General features: G+C 54.0%; 1 protein-coding gene across 3 annotated transcripts in view; it reads left to right on the forward strand.

The window, feature by feature from the left end:
• TBC1D22A (TBC1 domain family member 22A) overlaps positions 1 to 22,799 on the forward strand; it is a 361,580-nt gene that overhangs the window by 113,681 nt on the left and 225,100 nt on the right. For 2 of the 3 annotated variants that reach the window (XM_051839991.2, XM_051839989.2), the window contains 2 exons: positions 4,844 to 4,972; positions 8,171 to 8,233. In XM_051839991.2, the coding sequence (XP_051695951.1) occupies positions 4,844 to 4,972; positions 8,171 to 8,233 (192 nt within the window). The remainder of the gene's footprint in view (positions 1 to 4,843; positions 4,973 to 8,170; positions 8,234 to 22,799) is intronic. The other variant, XM_051839990.2, reaches the window with a different exon arrangement.

Raw genomic sequence — 22,799 nt, forward strand, 5'->3', positions numbered from 1 at the left:
GCGCTGATCCGATGGCAGGAGCCAGGATCCAGGTGCTTTTCCTGGTCTCCCATGGGGTGCAGGGCCCAAGCACCTGGGCCATCCTCCACTGCACTCCCTGGCCACAGCAGAGGGCTGGCCTGGAAGAGGGGCAACCGGGACAGAATCCGGCGCCCCGACCGGGAATAGAACCCGGTGTGCCGGCGCCGCAAGGCGAAAGATTAGCCTAGTGAGCCGCGGCGCCGGCTGAGGGCACTCATTTTTAACTGATGAGTGGGAGCGCTAGTGAAGAACTCCTGCCGTGGTCTAGCACCTGCCATCGGACCCCGTCCGGTCAGGCTTTCGCTTCTGAAGTCCATGCAAACTGGGCTGTAACTTTTTAAAAATTAGTGCTGTAGAGAATCATATCTTCAGCTCCATTTTTAATAATTATTTCAGGAACGTGGAACAAAAACTAATTAAACATTGAACATTTACGCTAGTGAGCACAGTGGTTGAGAAGGATAAGCGAGATCCCAGTGTCATCTCAGCTCTTAGTCTATGGAGGTGGCTTTGCATATGAACACAGTGGGAGGGACTTTGTGTCACTGGGACAATTTAGATAGAGTATATGCATGCATTGTTTTACATTTATGATTAGTGTTTTTATAGCATGCTAATACAGCAATTAAGTTTTCTGTAGCTGTGTCATTTAAAATTCATTGCATACTTGAATATATTTCATTTGCATAATTTCCAGTCTTGCTTAATTATCGAAAGGCCTCAACTTGCGTGTGTGTGTGTTTTCCTTTAGGAATGGGACTGTCAGGAGTAGGTGTGGGGGTTTTTATTGCCTGTGTTCCGATTATGACATACTTGCTTTTTAGAATTTGTGTTTCAGTAAGATGAGTTAAAGTTTGGGTGATAGGAAGTGTGTCTTAGAGCTGCTCCTTCACACCCCTCGAGGGTTCTCTGGCATCACGTGTGGTGGTGCCAGGCTGCCCACACCTCTCCTTGCTGCTCCCAGCACCTGGCATTACAGACCAGGCCACTGGGCTAGCACATAGGCCTTTCCCTCCCGGCTGCTGGACACAGCTGTGTGCCGCCATCTGCCAGGCCCTGAGGCCCTGCCCAGGGCCAGTCTGGATTGCTGCCCTGTGGACTATCAGAACAAAGCCCCGCAAAGGTTGCTAACTCATGCTTGTTTGTCACTACTTAGCTAGGACAGCTTCTTCCCTTGACCCCCAGGGCGGGGCTGTCCTGTGGGTACAGAGGTACAGAGAGTTTTCTAAGCCCTGGGGGATACCTGTGAACAAAAGAAAGGAGCAGGTAGGAGGAGGCAGAGACAGAGCCTCTGAGGACGTCTTCACAGACACCTGGGGCAGTGTACAAGGCGGGGTGTGTGCTGTGTGGGTGGTCGGGTCAGGCAGAGCAAGGACTTCAGGGAGGGTGGGAAGCAGGTACCTGAGGGGTGCGCTAGTGGTGAGCTTTCGCAGCTGTACGGTGCCCGAGGCTCACAGGGAAGGGCTCTGCTGATGGGCGTGGGCGTATTCCTTGGGCCTGCTGGGGGCTGCACAGCCCTGCCTTTCTCAGCACTGCACTCCCTGGACAAGCCTCCCTCGGAATGTTACCGGAGAATCGCAGGGTTCTTGTCTTCGCGCAAGAAAGAATTCAGGCATGAGACAGAGAGTAGTGGGAGGTAAAATAGCAAGGTTTATTAGGGAAGGGACATCCGTAAGGACGGATGGGCACCTCTCCAGACAGAGCCTGAGGGAGTGCCCAGTCGCTCGGACTTGGTGGGGGGGCAGCGAGGTTACATGGTTGGGTGGAGAGATCACACCTGGGCAGGCCAGGCGGGCGGCTCAGCAGAGAGGCAGAGGGCTGAGTGCACAGTCCGGTTGAGGCTGGGGTTTTTTAAGGGGATGGGTCTTTTTCTTCACACATCTCCTCCTGAAACAAAGGAGTTTATGGATGTAAATAGTAAGAAGCTCCTATCTGAGTTTTCCCTTGAAGGTATCAGACAGGAGGAAGCCTAGCTGGCGCCATCCTGGGTTCAGAGGAAGGGTGAGCAGAACCCCCTAGAGAATGGGGATCAGAGCAGGGTGTTTGAAATGCAGCTACTGGGCTGCATATGGGAGATTGTGGCAGATTTGTCAGGCAGGAGGGGAGGGACCCCCACCTGGCAGGTTATCAGGTAGGAGGGGGCAGGGCAGGATGCGAATACTGGGCTGCCCCCGGAACATTGTCAGCAGATGCATGTGCTGGACATAGACGTCTTCTCTTTAGGCCTTTATGTCACACACACATAAGCTCATAACTGACTTCCTGCCTAACAAGAACACTGCGTCAGAGCTCTCAGGGTGCAGCTCCCGGATTAGAGATCCCTCTCTCTCTTGCCGTTTCGGAGTTTGAGTTGGATGGTGCCAGAAGGGCCAGGTGGTTTGCACAGAGCGGCACTAGAATCCCTGGAGCTCCTTGGTGGCAGTGGGAACGCTCGTCTCTGTGACCATAGCGCTTTGAGGAGGGGACTGTCCAGGGTGGGGAGATGGAAGGAGGGGTTCCCTGGGCCCAGTCCCCTGGGCTTGCAGTGCCCTGGAGCTGTGGGCAGAGTTCACTGAGGGAATCTGTGGTGCAGGCGTCTACAGTGACTCCAGGGTGTGAGTTTGCTCCCTGAACTTTCCGTGAGCGAGGTCCGTGGTGCCTGTGAGCGTGTGAGGCCTGGGCTCTCAGGAGCAGGGCCGGGGGCTGAGGCTGCTGGGTGTCGGAGGGGTGATGGCCAGAGGACAGGGTAGCACACTGTCCTGTGAGGAGCTGTCCCTCCCCTTCGGTGACAGTTTCATGACAAAGAAGAAGAAGTCATCCTAGGTAATTGTGATTTCCCAGGAAACAACGTAGACTTGAAACAGCAGTGAGATGAGACAGGTTTGATGAACCCACATGGGTCTCCACCGGCTGGCAGAAAGGCCTGGGTGTTGGGCCGTCCATCAGCACGTCCCTGTTGCTTGTGGACAAAGAGGACTGTGGGCTCGGCTGGGCAGTGAGTGCGTGGTCCACTCTGCAGGCGTAGGGCTGTTACCGTTTCAGCACTGTGGCTGTGTGCAGCACGTGGTCCTTGGAAAACAGAGGCCAGGAGGCAGCAATAGCCCACCCTCCCTGAGCAGTCAGGACTCAGTGCTGACCTGGGTGGACACTGTGGGGGCATGCCCCTCTCCACCTTAGGTTGCCTGAGAGCGTCTCAGGGCGAAGTCTTCACCACGTGCCTCAGCTCTGTTGGGGAGGGTGGAGGACCTTGGGCACCTGGTGTGACGAGGCTGCGGGGTGTTGGTTGCTGCCCCTCCTGGCAGGGTTTGTTGGGAATAGTGCAAGAACCCTGAAGAAGTCCGGGATCCCTCCCACTAACAGGTCACGTGTGGGAGTTTTACACGCTAGGAGCCTGCACAGCTGGGAATGAGCTGGGCAGAAGCAGGGGAGAGGTTACATAGAAATGCATATGCTGGCAGGCCACGCAGCCTTCAGGGTTACAGCGCTAGAGCCAGCGCTGGCCGACTGCCCTTGGAAGGTCTGGGCAGTGAATATTTCAGCCTGCGGGTCTTATGCTCTTTTTGCAGCCAGTCTGCTGTCGCCGTGATGCAAAACCAGCCATTTGCAGTCTGAAGACAAATAGGTTCCAGCAGCATTGACTAAAAAGATGGGTGGTGGGCTGCAGTGCCAGGCCTTTAGCTGTTGTAGGACAATAGTTAAGACAACGGTAGTATGGTCATGATTTTGCCATTGTTATTTATTTATTTGAGACCACGTGTGCATGAGCGAGAGTCCAAATTTGAGAGTGCTCCCACCCACTGGCTCACTCCCAGATGCTCACAGTGTGCAGGGCTGGGTGGGGGCCAAAGTCTGAAGCTGGGATCGCAGTCCAGGTCTCCCGAGTGGTGGCACGAGTCCAGCCACTGCAGTCAGCAGCTAGGACTGGGACTCAGACCAGGTGCTTTGATGTGGGGCGTGGACACCCGGCTCCTCTGACTGTGCAGTGTCAGCCCAAGGAAATCTTTCGGGAAAGGACTAACTGTAAGGGATTAATAAATTGGACTAATTGTAAGGGATTAATAAATTGGACTGCATTAAGGTTCGGAGCTTCTCTTCATCAGAAGACATCACCATCAGGGTGCAGAGGGACGCGCAGGCAGGAGGAAGGGGTGACTTCCAAGGGCGGGCTGTGGAACAGGTGCCTGGGAGTCAGTCGGGAGGGGGGTACCGCTGGAGAGGTCCCCCCCCCCCCGTGCGTATGCAGCATGGGTGCAGGCACGTAGCGCCCTCAGTCAGCCCCCTGGGAAATGCAAGTCCGAGCTGCGTTCTAACTGATACCACTGCAGACCCGTCAGCCGCTAGCGAGAGGAAGCAGCGCAGTACCAAGGGTTGGCAGAGGTGCAGAACAGTGGGGTTCTCACTGCTGAAAACCCCTCAGCAGAACCTTTCAAAGATACACATGCCTGATACCTGCACACCCAGGTATTCTTCACAGAGGTGCTTGTCATAGACCTCAAGAATAGGTGCAGGAATGTTTAAAACAGAAACTAGAAACAACTCAAGTGCTTGTTCCTAGTGGAGTGGGTTTCTCCCCTGGGGGTATTATGCGGGAGTGACAGTGAGGCACTGTTTCTCAAACCGCGATGAGCGAGAGCAGCCCGACAGAAGAAGAGGTCAGGGGTTGCTCGTGTCATGGACCAAGGCCTGGCCTGCGGTTCCAGCCGCCTTCCCTGCGTCCCTTCCCTGTGTCCTGCCACGCCGGCTTTCAGAGCGCCGGGCCCATTTCAGATGGGAGCTCTCCGTTCCGTGTTCGTGGAGACTGACTTAGCCGTAACCTGTGTGTTTTCTGTTTGTTCTCCTCCAGGGTTACCTTCCTGCCAATGCAGACCGAAGACCAGCCACTCTGCAGAGAAAGCAGGAAGAGTATTTTGCTTTCATTGAACACTACTATGACTCCAGGAACGATGAAGTCCACCAGGACACCTACAGACAGGTGGGCTCCTGTTCTTCCTCACGGCCACTGCAGTGCTTTTATGGGAGATCTTTGTAGGAAGAGCTCCTTTATCTAGCATGTCCTTGATTGGTTCATTGATTTTTATTTTCTCATGAATAAATTTGAAAACAAAGAATTGCAGGTTTCCTCCAGTTGTGATACCTTGCTTGTCTCGCTCCTTCTGCGAAGGTGTGAAGGGGTTTTTGGTTGTTACACAGTAGACACCTGAGATCCCTTCAGCTGTGCCTGGCGGTTTGTCCCAGGATGATGGTGGGCGTTTTGGGAGGGTGAAGGACTGTTGTGCAGGCTGGGGCTGGGCCCTGGGTTCCGTGGTGCAGTCAGGGCTGAGCTGTAGGTAGACGAAGCTGTGTGAATCAGCTTACTTTAGTGGGGTGGGGCACAAGCCAGTCCACGGCAGAAGGTGTGGGCAATTCATCATTTTTCTATTTAGTTTAAGACAAAACGGGTGTAATTATGGTTTCTTGAGCAGTCAGTTGACAGATGATGTGCATAATGGGAAAAATACTTAAAATTGATTTGCAATTCACAATGCATCCAGAATTCGCTGTTAGAAAGCTCTTTGAGGACTTTATAATTCTCATTCTTTGTGTAATATGGGAAAGTTCAAAATGATAGTTGTTAATTGGTGTTGTCTCATCCATCTGAAGTCAGCTTCCGCCTTCCCCGAGGCCTGCCAGATTGATTGTTTGCCTTTGCAAACCCTGCTTCTGGGGGAAGGAGCTTCACCAAGTCTTCCTCCCCAGATGTAGGGTGGCCAGAGCTCTCTGTCAGTGTGGTGCAGGCAAGGGCAGGCCCGCCCTCTGGTTCACAGTCAGAGGCTCTGCAGTCAGCTGGGGTCTCGGAAGGCGTCTTGGTCTGAGATGGGACGCTGCTGAGGCTCTGGGGCACAGAGACTGAGGGGCGAGGCAGAGGGAGGACTGGGCCTGCACTGCTGTGGCTCCTTCCGGGCCAGAGCCACCTCTGCTGGGCTGCCTGTGCTGGAGCCGGCACTCCTGTCTCACGCCTGGTGGCGCCCGGCCACCTGGGCTGCCACCCGTCCCCCTGGAAGCCGGCTTGAGATGCAGGTTGCATTTGGGTTTGGTTAGGGAAATGTTAACTTACCTGGGTTATTTTTTCACTTTACTCGTTTTAGGAAATGGATAAATCTGGTGTTGTTTTGAACATGTTTTCGAAGTATTTTTATTCATGAAGAAGTATTCCAAAGGATGACAGTCGTATCTGTCTGCAAGATTTACCAAGCTGTGTTCTGTTATGAATTTCTTGAGGGAAAGTTAATTATAAACAGGTTGCATACATCTTTATTTAGTTACTGTGCTAGGTAATGAAAAGATTCCATATTATTGTGAATTCCCAAAATATTCCCACATTAATATGAATGAGACGCGCATGCTGTGCTGGGGGTTTTTTCTCCGTGCCCAGTGCTTCTAGGAGCCGTGCCCCTCTGCTTTTCTGCCATTGCTGTTTGGGCGGAGCTGGGCCCAGTGTGGGGCTTGGGGAGCCTGGTTTCTCTTAGGGCTGGCCCGTGCGCTGCCTTTGGCCATCCCCCTACTCTGGGGGTGGGGGGCGGCAGGAGGGTGGCGACCTGTGCACGCTCCCTCCACCCTGTGTCCTTCCCATCTGGGCTTGCAGCTCCCTCTTTGGCTGCAGATGTTCTGTCAGAACTCACGCAGTTGCTCAGGGTTACAGACGCCTCTGGTGTGTCTTTCCTACCCTCGGTCAGTTCTGCAGGCCCTCGTGACCCTTTGCCTGCCTGCCCAGTGCTGTGCATGATTGGAGACACCCAGGGCCCAGGCTTGTGAGGTACCTCCTTGCAATGCTGGGTCTACCCTCCTGATGATGGAACGGCAGGGTGTGGTGTGATGTCTGCCTTGCAAACCCTGCAGAGGCTCACCGTGCTCAGGCTGGGGGACGTGTGCCTGCACGCGTGTAACACGTGGAGCTCATGCTGAAGGTGGCCCTGCAGGACGCCGCGGGAGTAGACCTGGTGACCCGCATCCCTGCCCAGGCCTGCACCTGTGCACGTGGGTGGACTGCGGTGTCTTCCTCCGCTTCCTTGTCAGCAGCACCGTGGCCCACAGTCTCCTGTGATGCCCGATACGGACGCCGCTTGCCTCAGCTCCTTCCACTCCCCCGGGGCCCATGATCTCACTTGATCTCCACAGGAACATTGAGGGATGCGGAGCAGGCATGCTGTAGAGGAACCAGCTGGGCCTCGGATCTTAGTGACTCACCAAGGCCACAGCGCTGACAGGTGGCAGAATGAGAAGACGGCCACATCTCCTCTGCGGATCTGTGCGAGGAGATGGTTGAGTTCCTCTCAGTGTTAAAATGTGTACATCTTCCAGTTCCCTGCTAATGCGCCTGGAAAAGCAGCTAAGGGTGGCCCAGGTCCTTGGGCCCCTGCCACTCATGTGGAGTTCCAGGCTTGGGCTTTGGCCTGGCCCAGCTCTGGCCAGTGTGGCCATCTGGGGAGTGAGCCAGCAGATGGAAATTACCTTCCTCCCAACCCCGCACCATCTCTCTGTCTTTCTGCCTCCGCTTCAGATCAATTAATATTAAAACAAAAAAAAGGGGCTCATCTAACTGCAGCCTGTTTGGTCTGTTGTCCTGGTCAGCGGGGGTGGTGGCAGTGCTGGTGGGTACGGGATGTGAGGAGCCAGCCTCGATGTCAGCTCCTCTACGGTGCTGGGAACTGTGTCGTGACTCACATCAGACAGCGGCCGAGCAGGACTCGGCCGACACCAGCAGAGACTTTCAGACGCTTCTTTTGAAAAGTGTGCGGGATCCCCAAGGACCCGGTGGCATAGAGAAAATGTGGCCTGTGTTCCGGGAAGCTGTCGCAGCTGAAAACTTGTACACCATCGATGCACTTGAATTGCTCTCTGTGTCAGAGGCTGAAAATCGATGTCTGTTAATTGCTATGGATTTTGTTGCTAAATAGTGGAGGGCCTGCTCTGTTGCTAATCGTGCAGCCGCCACTGCGTGGTTGGGAGCTGGCAAGCTACCCTGTCATCCTCGGGCTCATGGGCTCGGTCAGTGGCGCCTGCGGGGGCGGCTCCTCCAGAGACGATCTCTTCCGAGAGCAGGTTAATGCCACCAGGTGTTGCTGTTCTGATCCCGGAGCTTGTGCCGTTGGTCATCTTTTAACGTGAGTGTGTCTTTCTCCTGCACCTCCAGATCCACATCGACATCCCTCGCATGAGCCCCGAGGCGTTAATACTGCAGCCCAAGGTGACGGAGGTAAGAGCCTGGATCGCAGAAGTTCCTGCCTGGTCCTTCTCACTGTCCTGGGACAGGGGCTTCCCCGGAAGCAGCTGTGGGGCTGGCAGTGTCTGGAGAGTTCGGCCCAGTCGGCCCACTTAGCAACAAGGGTCTCCTAAGGGTTGTGAAAATGTTTTTGTTGTGCAGTGCCGATACATACAAACACACACTTGTGCCTGCTGCCCCATTCAGTATCTAGAACCCTGCCCATGCTGACTCAGCACGCGCACAAATAGGGACCTGGTGGCTGGTGCGGAAGCTGCTTCTCTGTCCTCACAGCCCCCTCCCTGGAGCACGGCTGACCCCTCACTGCACTCTTACGTTTAATGTTCTTCATAAATAATACATCAGTGGGTGTGGCCTCTGGGAGCTGTACCATTCTCTGTGTAGTCTAGTCTCTGCAGGTGTGCTTTTTATGCTCTGTTTTTTTTTTTTTTTAATAAGGTATATTTTTGTTTATTTGAAAGGCAGAGTTACAGAGAGAGAGAGAGAGAAATCCTCCATCCACTGGTTCCTTCCCCAAATGGCTGCAACTGTTGGGGTTGTGCCAAGCTGAAGCCAGGAGCCAGGAGCTTCTTCCAGGTCTTCCACGTGGGTGTAGGGGCCCAAGCACTTGGGCCATCTTCTACTGCTTTCCTAGGTGCATTTTAGCAGGGAGCTGGATTAGAAGTAGAGTAGCCAGGTCTCAAATTGGTACCCAAGTAAGGGTGCCGGTGGTACAGGAAGTGGCTCAACCCTCTGTGCCACAGTGTGGGCCCCTACGTTATTTTCCAAGATTCATATAATCTGTTACATCTCGTACTATAATAGTCCATTTTAGAAATATCTCACACTTAGCATTTTACATTTTTTAAAGGTTTATTTATTTATTTGAAAGGCAGTATGACGGAGAGAGAGGGAGGGAGAGAGAGAGAGAGATATTTTCCATTTGCTGGTTCATTTCCCAAAAGCTCACAACAGCCAGGGCTAAGCCAGGTCAAAACCGGAAGCCAGGAACTTCACTTGGGTCTCTCACAGGGTGGTGGGAACCCAGGCTCTGGGCCGTCATCCTCTGCCTTTTCAATCCAGGAAGCTGGATTGCAAGTGTGAAGCAGTGAGACTGAAACCTGGTGCTCTCTGGGATCCAGGCGTCCCAGCAGGTACTCAGCCGGCTGCCCTGCAGCGCTTGCCCGTGTTGCCTGGAGCCTTCGTGTGTATTTATGCGAGCATTTGCTTTTATTAACCGAGTTGAGCGTCTGGTCACATGATTGAGAAACGTTCTTGTTCCTCCTTCTGGGAATTACTTGTTCCTACTTTTGCCCATTTTCCTTTTGGGTTGTTGATCTGATTTTTTTTAATAAGTTGATCCTTACATGTCGGGGATCCTAGTTCTTTGTCCGTTTGTGTGAGGCAGATACCTCCCCACCCCGTGGCTTGTTCCTCACCTTCTCTGGCTGCGGATGGTGAGAAGTTCTTGGTTTCCGTGAGGCTGGAACTGTCGGTCTTGTCTTTCCTGGCTAGCGCTGGTGTGCTTCACCTGAGATGTCTTCCCTACACATTCATCACGAAGGCTTTCTCCCTTGTTTCCTCCGAAAGTTGTGCTCTTCCCGCTGGCGCGTTCTGTTCCTGTAACTGGTAGTCGTGGGATGTGAGGCCGGGTCTGGTTTTCTCAGGTGAGGACCAGTCTGTGCCGGTGTGGCTTATGGACTCCAGCTTGACTTTTTTTTAAAGATTTATTTTATTTATTTGAAAGAGTTACAGAGAGAGATAGAGCCAGAGAGAGACAGAGAGAGGTCTTCCATCCGCTGGCTCACTCCCCAAATGACCGCAATGGCCAGAGCTGTGCTGAGCCGAGCCAGGAGCTTCTTCTGGGTCTCCCACACGGGTGCAGGGGCCCAAGGACTTGGACCATCTTCTGCTTTCCCAGGCCATAGCAGGAAGGTGGATCGGAAGAGGAGCAGCCAGAACATGAACTGGCACCCATGTGGATGCCGGTGCTGCCGGTGGAGGCTTTAACACTCTTGTTTTCTGTCTTGATGATTCCAGCAGATGCACTTGTAAGCCTTGACGTGTCTTGTCTACTTAGCACACCTGTGTAAAGAAGTTGCGCTGCGTAAAGGGAGCCGCGGTCTTTGGCAGAGTCATTTTGAGACGTTCCTCTTGCGTGTCCCTCTCAGTGGTTGTGCTTGCTCTATCTGGAAAGTAGGAAAGAATACATTTATGACCTCCTTTGTGCTTAATCTGTCGACGGAAAATGGTCTGTCACCAGGTTTTGGCTCCTTTGTACTGATGTTTTTCACCACCACTTTTGCCACATTCCTGGTCGGGCTGACTGAATGGGTTTCTGGGTCTCAGAGCTGAGCAGAGCCACCACTAGGCGTCAGTGGCCCTCTTGTCTGTGACCGCCTTGACCTTGCTTCTGTTGGTCCGGGGTCCCTGCCCCAATAGGCAGGCTCCCCCAGCTTCCTGCGAGGCAGCGATGTGTCCCCGGGCCGTCTCTGCAGCTGGTGGCCTCTGGGGGAGGCAGGGGTCACACGTGCATCATGCAAATCACATGTTGAGCGGGGTGTTTTGAGGAGACTGTGGAGGGGCCAGTATTGTGGCGTAGCAGGTAAAGCCGCCTGGGGCGCTGGCATCCACATAGGTGTTGGTTGGCATCCTGGCTGCTGTACTTCTGATCCATCTTCCAGCTAAAGGCCTGGGAGAAGCTGCGGAGGGTGGCCCAAGGACGGCTCAGGCCCTCGCCACTCACATGGGAGGCTGGGCTGAAGCTCCCGGCTACTGACTTTGGCCTGACTCAGCCCTGGCCGTTGCAGGCATTGAGGAGTGACCAGTGGATGGAAGATCTCTCTGTCTGTCCCTCTCTCAGTCTCAAACTCTTTCACATACATAGATAAATCCAAGAGTGTGGAGCCGTTGGTGTGTGGTGCCAGTAGGCACAGTCGGGTTGTGGTTTCTGGCATTGCAGAGGGCAGGCTTCGGTGTGAGCATGTCTGCAAGTGACAGCAAGTCCCCGGCAGAGCCATAGGAGGCCCCTTGTCAGCGAATCTGCTGCTCTGCGCTTGGCTCCAGGCTCCTGCTCCCCCTGGCTGCTGTGCGCTGCCCCTCACCTTTGCATTCTGGCAGTGGGGAGGGGGCTGCAGAAGGGCCAGCCCCTCCCTTTACAGGTGTGGGGAGGAAGCTGCCCGCGAGGCTTCTGCTGGTAACCTTCAGGCCGTCCCTCGGCTTGCACCCTCCTGGCTCCCCTTCGTGGTGTGGCTGTCCTTAGCCGCGCCGGAACCTGGAAGACACAGTGCTGGTGTAGCTGTCGGGAGCTGCACAGGAAGGAGGATGTGTGCCGCTAGCTTTCCCAGCGTGTGCACACGTTCATGGATTCGTTTCGCAGGTGGTGGCCTGATCTGCTGTGGCGTGTTTCACTCCCTTCTCCTTTTCATCCTCACGTCAGATTCGGAGGTCTAATTTATGTACAACTAATTTCCCCTATTTTAAGCAGACAATTAGATGTGTTTTGACAGCTGTGTGTAGGGAAGTAACAGCCACCTGAATCACAAAGGAAGCCGTTTCTGTCACCCGGAAGGAGCCAGCCTCTCTCCTCCCTGTCCCTGGCAGCTTCTGGAGTTTCATGATGGAGCCGCCCACAGCCACTCTGGTCTGTGACCTCTTTTTCTTAGCACCGTGCTTCTGACTCGCGGGTGTGCAGGAGTCAGTGCTCCTTGCCTTCTGCTCCGAGGAGTGTCCTGTGAGTGCTGCCCGGGGGCTTTGCTCACCAGTGGATGGCCCCGGGCTCTGCTCTTACTCTTCTCCACTGCAAATTGGATTGGCTGTAAACCGTCCTGTGCAAGTCTAGTGAGGGCGTGAACTGGCGCCCATATAGGATGCTGTGCTGCAGATGGTGGCTTCACCTGCTAGACCACGGCGCCGGCCTCTGGCTGTAGCCTTGGTGTGGAGTGGAGTAGAGGCCCTGATCCTGATGGGAGGAGCAGGGGCTGACCAGGGACCTGAGGCCAAGTTCAAGTGCGTTTTTAGTGTTTTCGGGCTCCTCTCCTTCTGCCTGGAGGGCCTCCTGGCGCCTGCTCTGCTTTGTAGGCCCTCCTGGCCTTGCCAGACCCCTGTGTCCTGCAGGGCTGGCCCAGGGTCCCTGTGTTTTCTACCCCTGGTAGTCAGGTTGAAGAGCCGAGTGTGCTGTCTGGCTCAGGCCTCCTGAGGGCTCTGGGTCTTCGGGAGGAGCCCAGCCCATGCGGGCAGTCCCAGCACTGCTTTCCTTGGGTGCCTCCCTGACACCCTGGCGCTGCCTGATGCGCTCAGTCACACTGTCCTCCCTCTGGTGGCCACCTGTAGGGGCCTGGAGGGCCCCCCAGCCTGGGGCCACGGGGTAGGACTGTGTCTGTGTTTTGCCGCTTCTTGGGCTCTTTATTCGGTGTCATCAGGTAATGGAGGTGCGTTCAAGAGGGCCTAGGAAGTCATGCTCATGATGTAATCGAGTCATTGAACTCTGTTTGGTTGTATTTTGGGGATCTGATCCTGAGATGTTTCCTTCTCCAAAGAGAGCTTTGTTTCTACCAGGGCAGAAGGGTTTTCAAAACATGTGTGTCCAATTTAAAGGAACAGAAGTTAGGGGTTTGTGTGGTGGCACAGTGAGTTAAAGTGTCACATGCAGTGCTGGGATCCCATGGGGGCACCGGTTTGAGTCCCAGCTACTCCACTTCCCATCCAGCCCCCTGCTAGTGCTCCTGAGAAAACAGCAGAAGGTGGTCCAGGTGCTTGGGCCCTGCACTCACGTGGGAGACTGATGGAGCTCCAGGCTCCTATGCTTGGCCTGACCCACTCCTGACTGTTTTGGCCAATTGGGCAATGACCCAGTGAGATCAGTCTCAGTCTCTCAGTCTCTCCTTCCTCCCCCCATCTCCCTGTCTCTAACTCTGCCTTTCAAATAAATAAACCAGAAAGAAACTAAAACCGAAAAACTAACTGGGTCCCCGTGAGACTTGAGAAATAGAGCAGCGCTGGTGCCTGAGATTCCGTCTTTGCTCCCCTCTCCCTGCACGGCGTGGCTTCATTACGTGTGGGCGACCACACGTGTGTTTCCCGCTTCTCTGCTCAGTGTGCTGGACCTGGGGTGCTGCTCCTCTGCCTGCACGCGTCTGGCGGTGCGGGAGGCTCAGTTCCTGGCTGCACTGCTGCAGAACGCACCGGTGCAGCGGCTCCTGATTGCCGAAGCAGTCTCATGTTCACAAGCATGTGGGTTTGTTTCCTTCTTCGCTGTTTCTCAGGGTGTTGCTGTGAGCATTCTGGTGTGGTGTTTCCACGGGACAACCCCAGGAGTGGGCTGTGGGATGGTGCAGTAACACACGCTGGGCAGGGCCTGCCCAAGGTCCCGTAGGGGTGGGCTGTGGGATGGTGCAGTAACACTGGGCGGGGCCTGCCCGAGGTCCCGTAGGGGTGGGCCGTGGGATGGTGAAGTAGTGCACTGGGTGGGGCCTGCCCGAGGTCCCGTAGGAGTGGGCCGTGGGATGGTGCAGTAGTGCACTGGGCGGGGCCTGCCCGAGGTCCCGTAGGGGTGGGCTGTGGGATGGTGCAGTAACACACACTGGGCGGGGCCTGCCCGAGGTCCCGTAGGGGTGGGCTGTGGGATGGTGCAGTAGTGCACTGGGCAGGTCCCGTAGATGAGTACTTGCGGTGCACCTCACCCGTACTTGAATGGTTAGGCTGAGAAATCTGCCGCTTTGGCTGGTGGGTGGGAGTTACGTCTCTCTCTGCTTAATTTTTCTTAAATTAGTGATGAAGTAAAGTAGTTTTTCATAGTTTTCATGGCCATTTATTTTTCCTGTCTCGATTTCTGTTGTGTCTTTTTTGTTTGTTTATTTGGTTGGTTGGTTGGTTGGTTGGTTTGTCCTATTGATTTGTTGGTGTTTCTGATGTATTCTGGATGCTAACTTTTTTGGATATATATGGATATAACCTTTGAGTTAGTAGTCTGGCTTTCTACTCTCATAGTGGAAATCCTTCATTTTAATCTTTTTAAAAAAGATTTTATTTATTTATTTGAGAGGTAGAGTTACAGACAGTGAGAGGGAGAGACACAGAGAGGTCTTCCGTCCGCTGGTTCACTCCCCAAGTGCCTTCAGTGGGTGGAGCTGAGCCGATTCGAAGCCAGGAGCTTCTTCCAGGTCTCCCACACTGGTGCAGGGGCTCAAGCACTCTGGCATCTTCTACTGCTTTCCCAGGCCATAGCAGAGAGCTGGAATGGAAGAGAAGCAGCCAGGACTAGAACCAGCACGTAGGCAGACGATTAACCTAGTGCACCCCCTTCACTGTAATCTTTAAACTTAAATTAAAGAGGCAGGAAGATGGGGAGAGAGAAAGAGTGCCTGCACCGCCAGGGGCAGGCAGGAGCTGGGAATGTAATACAGGTCTGTCATGTGGTCGGCAGGAACCCAATTGCTGGAGCCATTGCTGTGGCCTGCTGGGATCTGCACTGCAGTAGGCTGGGGTCAGGGGCTGGAGCTGGGGAGAGAAAACCAGCACTCTGAAGTGGGACGTGAGCACCTTTAGCCACTGGGCTGAACACCGAAACCGGGAAGCTTTTACCTTTAGCCTAGCCGGTTCCGTGATCTTTTCCTTGGTAGTAAGGGCTTTTTGAGTCTTTGACGTGGTTTCGAAGGTGACCTCTCTTGTTTCCCCTGAGTTTTTAAAAGTGTTGCCTTTTACGGTGGGGACCGTCATCCATGGAGTCTGAGGCGGTGGGCCGGTGTCTTTCATGTTCTCAGGTGCATAGCCGTCGTTCGCTCTGGCACTCAGCAGCTGGTTCCTGTTGATGGCTCTCGGGCTTTCGCACACATCTGGGCTCTGAACTGTTCCCCGGTCCTTCTCGCTGCCTGTGCTGCCTCCACGTTGCCTTGCTTGTCAGAGCCTTGGATCTGACTGTTTCCTGGCGATTCCTGACTTTCTTTTTGCGGTGTAAGTTTAGTTTCTTAGAAAGATTTATCTTTATTTGAAAAGCAGAGTGGCAGAGAGAGAGGAGAGACAGAGACAGAGATCTTCCATCCGCTGGGTCACTCTCCAAATGGTCAAAAAGACCATGGCTGGGTCAGACTGAAGGCAGGAGCCTGGAACTCCATCCGGGTCTCCCACGTGGCTGCAGGGTTCCAGTCACTTGGGCTGTCAACTGCTGCTGTCCCTGGTGCATTCGCAGGGAGCTGGATTAACGTGGGAGGGTTAGGAGTCACACCTGCGCTTTCATACGGGCTGCCACTGTCACAGGCAGCGCTGGCCCCCGTGAGGAAACCTCAGTGAACTCGTTTTGTTTCGTGAGATCTCAGAAATTGGGTTGAATCTGTTGCTCAATTTAGAGATAAATAGTGTTTTGTGTTAACGTTTATTTAGTTCTTCTAACCTTTGTTTTTAAGCAGTGTTTCCCTTATATGTACAATTTGTTAAAATTATTCATAGATGTATTTTTAATAAATACTATCTTTCAAATGTTTAATTTCATTGTCTCATTATTTACTGTCATTATATAGAAATACAGCTAACTTTCCTAAATTGATCTTATACCTGGCAAACTTTGTAATGTCTTTCATCAGTTCTAATAATTCTGTAGATTTATATGAGAATTCGAAGAAGTCCTTCATGTCACTGTGAATAATGACAATTTTTGTTTCTATTCTGTAAACAGTTTTTTCCTTTTTGTTTTATTTTGCTGGCTTAAGACTTCTGCTCTAATACTGAATACAGGAGTGGGTGTTTCACGTGGTGGTTAAGGCACCCATGGCCCGCTTCCCAGTGCCTGGGTCAACTCCGGGCCGCAGCTCCTGAGGGCAGCGTGTTGCCAGCGCAGATCCGGGGAGGCAGCAGTGATGACTCTAAGAAGCGGGTTCCTGCCACCCCGTGCCTGCCCTGGGTTGAGGTCTTTGCTCTTGGCCCGGCCAGCCCCAGCTATCATGGGCATGTGGGGAGTGATCCAGCAGACAGTAAATGAGAGAGTATTGAATGCAAGTGGGGGAAACAGGCATCCAGGTCGCATTCCTTATTTTGAAAAAAAATCTTTTAACATTGCACTATGACTTAAGGAAACTATTCTTTGTCATGTTAAGGAAGGTGCTTTGCTCTTAGTTTTAGACTTAGAGTGGTTGTTGAGGTTTATCAAAAGTCCTGTTTCCTTTTAACTACCTTCTGAGATAATAGGGTTTTGCTTCTTTATTATTGTGATGAACTTTATTAGTAGATTGCCTGCTATTGAGACAAGTGTACCTTCCTGAAACACTCTGCATCCATCATGATGGGCTTTTTTTCTTTTAACACAGTATGGGATTAAGCATGTTAGTGTCTGCACTGCAGTGGTAGCCGTGGAAGGCAGGGTCCTCTGACTCTCAGTGTTTTCTCACCATTTGCTGGTTCTTTGTGACACCCTGGTAGGTCATCATATCAGCTGTGTTGAGTATTTGTTTTGGCAGTAGTGATGCTGTGATGTTTTGTTTGAAATAGTGTTTCCTTTTGGTTTTTAGTCGTAAACATTTCTGTGTTTGTGCCCTTTGAGACACCTGACGCGGGCACAAAATGTGGATGTGAATGAACACGCCTGGGAGTCGTTCACGTACCGAATGGGCCATTATTGCTTATTTTAAGAGCGTTTTAGATGTTAATTATACTGTAGACATATAGTTGGTAACTGTTTGATATATGGCTGCGTTTTAATCTGTGCCCTAGATTTTGGTTTTATTTATCAGACCTTACAGTGTCTGTTGGGGGTGGGGGAAATGTTCATTGAATCACATCCCCAAGACTTGAGTTGTAAATAACTCCTTTCTGAGCCACGCGCTTCTGGATTTTAAGGGGTGTAAGTCCCACAGGCCTTCCCGGCAGACTCTCTGTTTTGTTGCTTCTCTCATAGAAATGATCTCCATGGTGCCTCCTCTGCTGTGAAGTGGTATTACTGATGCATGTGGTAGAATTAGGTGTTTCCAAATGTCTCAGATCAGGTTTTTCACAAGTAGTCCTGAGCACAGCCACACTTTCCGTTTCTGTGTGCTTCTCCTTTTAGTATGCAAAACGCCTGGCTCCCTGGTGTGCAGTTCTGCGGGGATGGTTGGGCTGGGGGAGGTGCACAGCTGAAGGCGGAGAGCTCCCTGCTCAGGGTCTCTGGAGCCCTCCTGGAGCCCCCTCGGAAGCGGGCAGGGGAGACTTGGGAAGAGCCTCTTTGAATTAGTGTGCGTCCTGGAGCTCAGGTTTCTGCAGAAGAACTGGGAGCGCCGGAGCTTTGAGACTTCCTCAGGCCTGGTGCTCAGGAGCGGAGCAGCTCACTGTTGCGTGGAAGCTGATTTGGAGGAAAGACGCTGAGGGAAGAGTTTAAGGCTTGCGCTGCTCTTAATGAATTCCCAGTCTAACAAAGCCGTGAATATCAAGAACGTGGACAGGACTCTAAGCTGCTGCTCTCGGCAGCACTCATTGTGAGAGCCGCTCAGATCATTCTGCGGTTTCATTAACCACATCCACACTCCGAGGGCATCCTGCCTTCATCGTCCTTTGCTAGATCATAGCCCGACTTTGGTCGACAGCACGTTCGTTTAAATGGGAGCTAATGCACTGTGACAGATCTTTCCCCCTCTCCTGTCTGCTGCTTCCCGAGCTGGTGCTGTGTCTGCTGGGGCTCCTGGGCACGTGAGTGCGTTGTTTTCATCTTTCTTCCAGAGTTCTGGAGGCTGTGACTGCCCGCCGCCCCCCAGAGAGTGCCCGTGGACACCCAGAGGGCACGTGGTCCTTGCCTCAGTGCGCACTGCTGAAGCGGGAGGCAGAGACAAAGGTGCTCGGACCCCAGGCTCGGCTGTGTCCTGCCAGCTGCCTGCCGGCCTCCTTCCGAGTCGGGGGCTGCTAGAGGAGGGGTGGTTTGGAGAGGAGCCCTGATTGCTGATGCTGCTTTTCTCCACGGCTCTGTGAACCCTTCGCCTCCTGCCCTGGGAGGAAGGAGGGAGCGAGTCCCGGGGGGTCTGTGGGCTCCAGGGCTCTGCATCTCTCTAGAACTCACTCACACACCTTGCAGGCTGCACACACTCCCAGGGAAAGTGCCGTGCCACAGGCACCTGGCTTAGAGAGGTGTGCCTTGGTGAGAAGAACCCACAGGCAGGGCCGGGCGTTACTGTACTCAGCACAAATGACCTGTGCCTCCCTCCCTCCTTCTCTCCCTTCCATCCTTGTTCCTGAGAGAGGGAGAGACATGGCGAGATCTTGCATCTACTGGTTCATTCCCCAGATGGCCACAGCCGCGAGGGCTGGGCCAGGCTGGAGCCAGGAGCTTCATCCGGGCCTCCCAAGCACTGGGGCTGTCTTCTGCTGCCTTCCCAGGCCATCAGCAGGGAGCTGGAGTGCAAGTCAAGCAGCTGGCATTTGAACTGGCAGCCATATTACCCTGTGACACTGGCCCCGCCACTTTCTCCAAATAATTTTCAGAATTCCCCTGTGGCCCTTGAAAGGGGCACAGATCCTCTGAGTTGGGTACACCCACAGCACAGTGCTCCCTCTCAGTGTCACCCTTGGCATCTGCCAGGCTGAGGTGTGTGCAGCCTGCCAGGTGTGGTGGTGAGCTCTAGAGTCCCCCCGAGGAGAGACACGGAGGCACTGAGTGAGTTTCCAGCCCACAGGGCTGATCTCATTCAGTATGTAGTGGAGAGTGCTGTCCCGCTCCCTGCCAGTGAGCTGCCCGATGGCCTGTGTGCCCTAGTATTTGGACGGCAGTGCTGGGCCAGCCCTCTGGGGAGCAGGATCTGGGCCCAGGGCGTACACCAGAGCGTTCCCTGCCTGTTTTTGGGCCACCAAGACCTCCTGTGTGGGAGTTTTGGTTGCATTCCTGTGGCCTTTGTCGCTGGATTTTGGGGATCCTGTGGCTTAGCTGTTTGGCTTTGGTAGACTTCCAGCCCAGCTCTGGCCTCTGGCCACACCTCTGAGCCCGAGTGTGGATGGGCAGCAGTGTCCGGAGGGCATCCTGAGGATCTGGGCCCTGACACGGGCAAGGGCGCCAGTGAAGCCCAGCAGCGGGATGACGTCTGCTCCTGAGATTGGCTTCTGCTTCTGGCTGGACCGTTGTGGTGAGAACCACGGTGGAGAGAGGGAAGCACGTCCTTAGAAGCTTCCCATCCTGCTCCTTTGTCATTGAACGGTCTGCGGTGGCCATCGGCGGGATGCGGGTGGGGTGGGGGTGCTGGGGATGCACGCGCGGCCCTGGGCAGCTAGCTGTGCCGAGAGTGTCCCTTCCGGCGTCATCGGGATGCTTTGGAAACGCTTGCGTGGAGGGAGTGACACGAAGTCGGTGATTTGTCATCTGTGTGTGTCTTCCAGTCTGAGAGCAAAAGCTCAGCAACGGGTAAAGCATCAGCCCCGGCAGTGCGTGATGCAGGGTTAGAAGTGCTCCAGCTCAGGGCCCCTCTCCTTGGAGCAGCGAGGTCTGGTCTGCGGCGAGCTCATGGCGACAACAACCGCACGAGTGCGCGGCCTCTGAGTTCTCCTCAGGGCACCGTTCAGACGTGCTCAGCCCTGCGCGCTTCCCTGCATTGCGTGGCGACGAAACGGCCCACGCGAGACAACCTGTGAACTCACGTCTTGTGGGACCTTGGCGCGGTGATGGACTGAGGTTTCGTGGGTCTAGGGAGGCTGCGGGGATCCTTGGGCCACGCGGTGCGTTTCTTATGACTTGGGAAGGCAGTTTAAAAACGACTGAGGTCAGAGATAATTTCATGACTTCAAGCAAAAGAAAGCGTAACACAGGAAGTGACTTAGGACAAAAGGTAAAAGAATAAATTGTAGTTAAAACAAGAAACCCTGGGCTCTGAGAACTCTTCTTTCAGTTTTTTAAAATTAATTAATTAATTTGAAAGGTAGAGCGAGATTGAGAGAGCACGAGCGAGCGAGCGAGCTGACTAGCTAGATATATCTTCCATCTGATGGTTTATTCCCCAAGTGACTGCAACAGCATGGTTGGGCCAGGCTGAAGCCAGGAGCCGCATCTGGTCTCCCACTGGGTGGCAAGTGCCCAAGTACTTGGGCCATTATCCACTGCCTTCCCAGGAGCAATAGCAGGGAGCGGATCAGAAGCAGAGGAGCTGGGACTTGGACCAGCACTGGCATATGGGATGCTGGTGTCACTCGTGGGAGCAGTGGCTTAACCTGCTGTGCCACAATGCCTGCCCCCCCCCCCCCCCCCAGCTTCTGATTGAAGGCAGTCATCCCATTAAGCAGCTTCCTGACTTACTAACTTGAAAAGATCTCTGGGTTGTGACTGTTGCCTTTCTTCTCAGAGTCTGTAAGTGAACGAGTTAATTAGGAGCTGGTTGATTTGGGTCTGTGCCAGGCGTCCTGGAGCAGCTCTATCCCTGGGGGCGGTATCTTGCCCTTCATCTGCTCAGCCAGCATCAGCCATGAGAGTAGGGGGCTGGAGCCTGAGGAAGAACCGTCACTCAGCTTGAGGATGGGAGCATGCGCCTGGGAGCTGACTTGAAGGTGGGCGTGCAAGGCAGAGGTTGGCAATGTGGTCCTCTCACAGAGGTGCTAGGCTGGAGCTTCTGCGCTGTGGCAGGGCCTGCGTGGGCAAGGACCCTCTTGCTGCCTTGCTGGATTCCTGCATGGTGTTCTTCAGTTCTTGAGCAGGTCGGGAGCCAGTTGTCATCTCTGTCCCTCTGAGTTCACCAGTCCCCCAGTGTCCCCGGATGTTTCCAGTTAGAGTATTAACTTGGTACAGAGTTCCCCCTTAGTACAGCCAGAGTTCCACCTTAGTACAGCCGGAGTTCCCCCTTAGTACAGCCAGAGTTCCCCCTTAGTACAGCCAGAGTCCCCCCTTAGTACAGCCAGGGTTCCACTTTAGTACAGCCAGGGTTCCCCCTTAGTACAGCCAGAGTTCCCCCTTAGTACAGCCAGGGTTCCACCTTAGTACAGCCGGAGTTCCTCCTTAGTACAGCCAGAGTTCCCCCTTAGTACAGCCAGAGTCCCCCCTTAGTACAGCCAGAGTTCCACCTTAGTACAGCCGGAGTTCCCCCTTAGTACAGCCGGAGTTCCCCCTTAGTACAGGCAGAGTTCCCCCTTAGTACAGCCAGGGTTCCACCTTAGTACAGCCGGAGTCTGTGGGGAGCAATCCGGACTAGACTAAGTTACTCGAATTAGGACTTATTCTATGCATCTGCTCTCCCACAATATGGCGCTGGGAGAGAAGTAAACAGCTTCCGCACAGCTGCCTCCAGTTCAACCAATTAACTGTAGGACTTGCTCCTGATTGGAGAGCAGCGTACTCGGCGTGTGGGCAGCCGAGTTGGGATTGGCAGAGAAGGACTATAAAGGAGGAGAGAGACGGCATGCACCAGGAACATCTATGGGGAACATCTAGCTGAGGGAACCCGTGCAGCCCCCGAGAGAACCGGCCGGCGGTGTGCCGCTCCCCTGCGGAAGTGGGGAATGCGGCCAGGGGGAACTGCCCTTCCACGGAGGTGGAAGGGATAGTAGCCAACCCGGGAAGAACCAGCAGCAAACCCGGGGAGGGCCGAGCAGACGAAAGAACAGCGCAGGGTCCTGTGTTGCTCCTCCACGAAGAGGGGGAGCGACATATTGGTGCCGTGACTCGGATAGAAAACCTAGGACGGATAGGAAACCTAGGACGGATAGCAAACTTAGGAGGGAAGAAACGGGAAGAAACGGGAAGAATTGGGAAAATATTGGAGAGAGAGACTAGCAAACAGCCTAGGGAAAATACCGGAGAGAGAGACTAGCAAACAGCCTAGGGAAAAGCCGGACGAAAAGGGTGCCGGAAGAAGCTATTGAAAGCCTAGGCATAGACTCGGATACGGACTACGGGGGGAAGCTGGGAGAAATCTCTAAGGTCAAAAGCGAAAGTGAAAGCTAGAACAAACAGACTCGGACGCGGACTGTGGGGAGAGGCCAGGAGAAATGAGGGAGGAATATCGTTGGAGGAAAGTTTGGGGAAACATACCGGGTAGAGAAAACTGTTAGGGAAATTGAAGCCGCGGGGGGCAGGCCGAGGCGGAGACGAAAGCCACTTTGGGGTTCTCAAGTTAGCCCGGGAATAGGGGGCGAAAAGTTGAAACCAGAAGCTGAGACGTAAGCCAGATTGGGATCCGTCTGATTAGCCCGGGGAGCAAAGGACGGGAAGCCAAATCGTGGGGCGGAGACGTACGCTGGGTTGAATTCGCCAGGCTAGCCCGGGGAACTTGGATTGAATCCTAGTGGCGGAGACGCAAGCTACGCTGTGTTACTCGCGGAAGCCGCCGCGTGCAGAGAGAGCACGGGGCGTGAGTAGATAGGGAACGGGGCTGGCGTAGGCCGTGGTTCAGACGCGAAAGGGTTAAGCGTGGAGACCGCGGAGCGCGCGAACCCGAGCCGCGCAAAGCCGGGAAGCTGCGCAGATGAGAGAGGCGCGCGGGCTGAAGCGGCGCAGAGCCGGGAACCCGCCGGCGGGGCGAGGTGCCGGGAAGCTGCGGGGATAAGAGAAACAGAAGTTTTAGAAGTAAAGTGAGAGAAATAGGAATGCTGGAAGATAGAAGTAAAATGGGAGAAATAGGAATGCCCGGAGATA

This window comes from Oryctolagus cuniculus, chromosome 11 (genome assembly GCF_964237555.1).
Source record: "Oryctolagus cuniculus chromosome 11, mOryCun1.1, whole genome shotgun sequence".
In the NCBI taxonomy this organism is placed as follows: Eukaryota; Metazoa; Chordata; class Mammalia; order Lagomorpha; family Leporidae; genus Oryctolagus; species Oryctolagus cuniculus.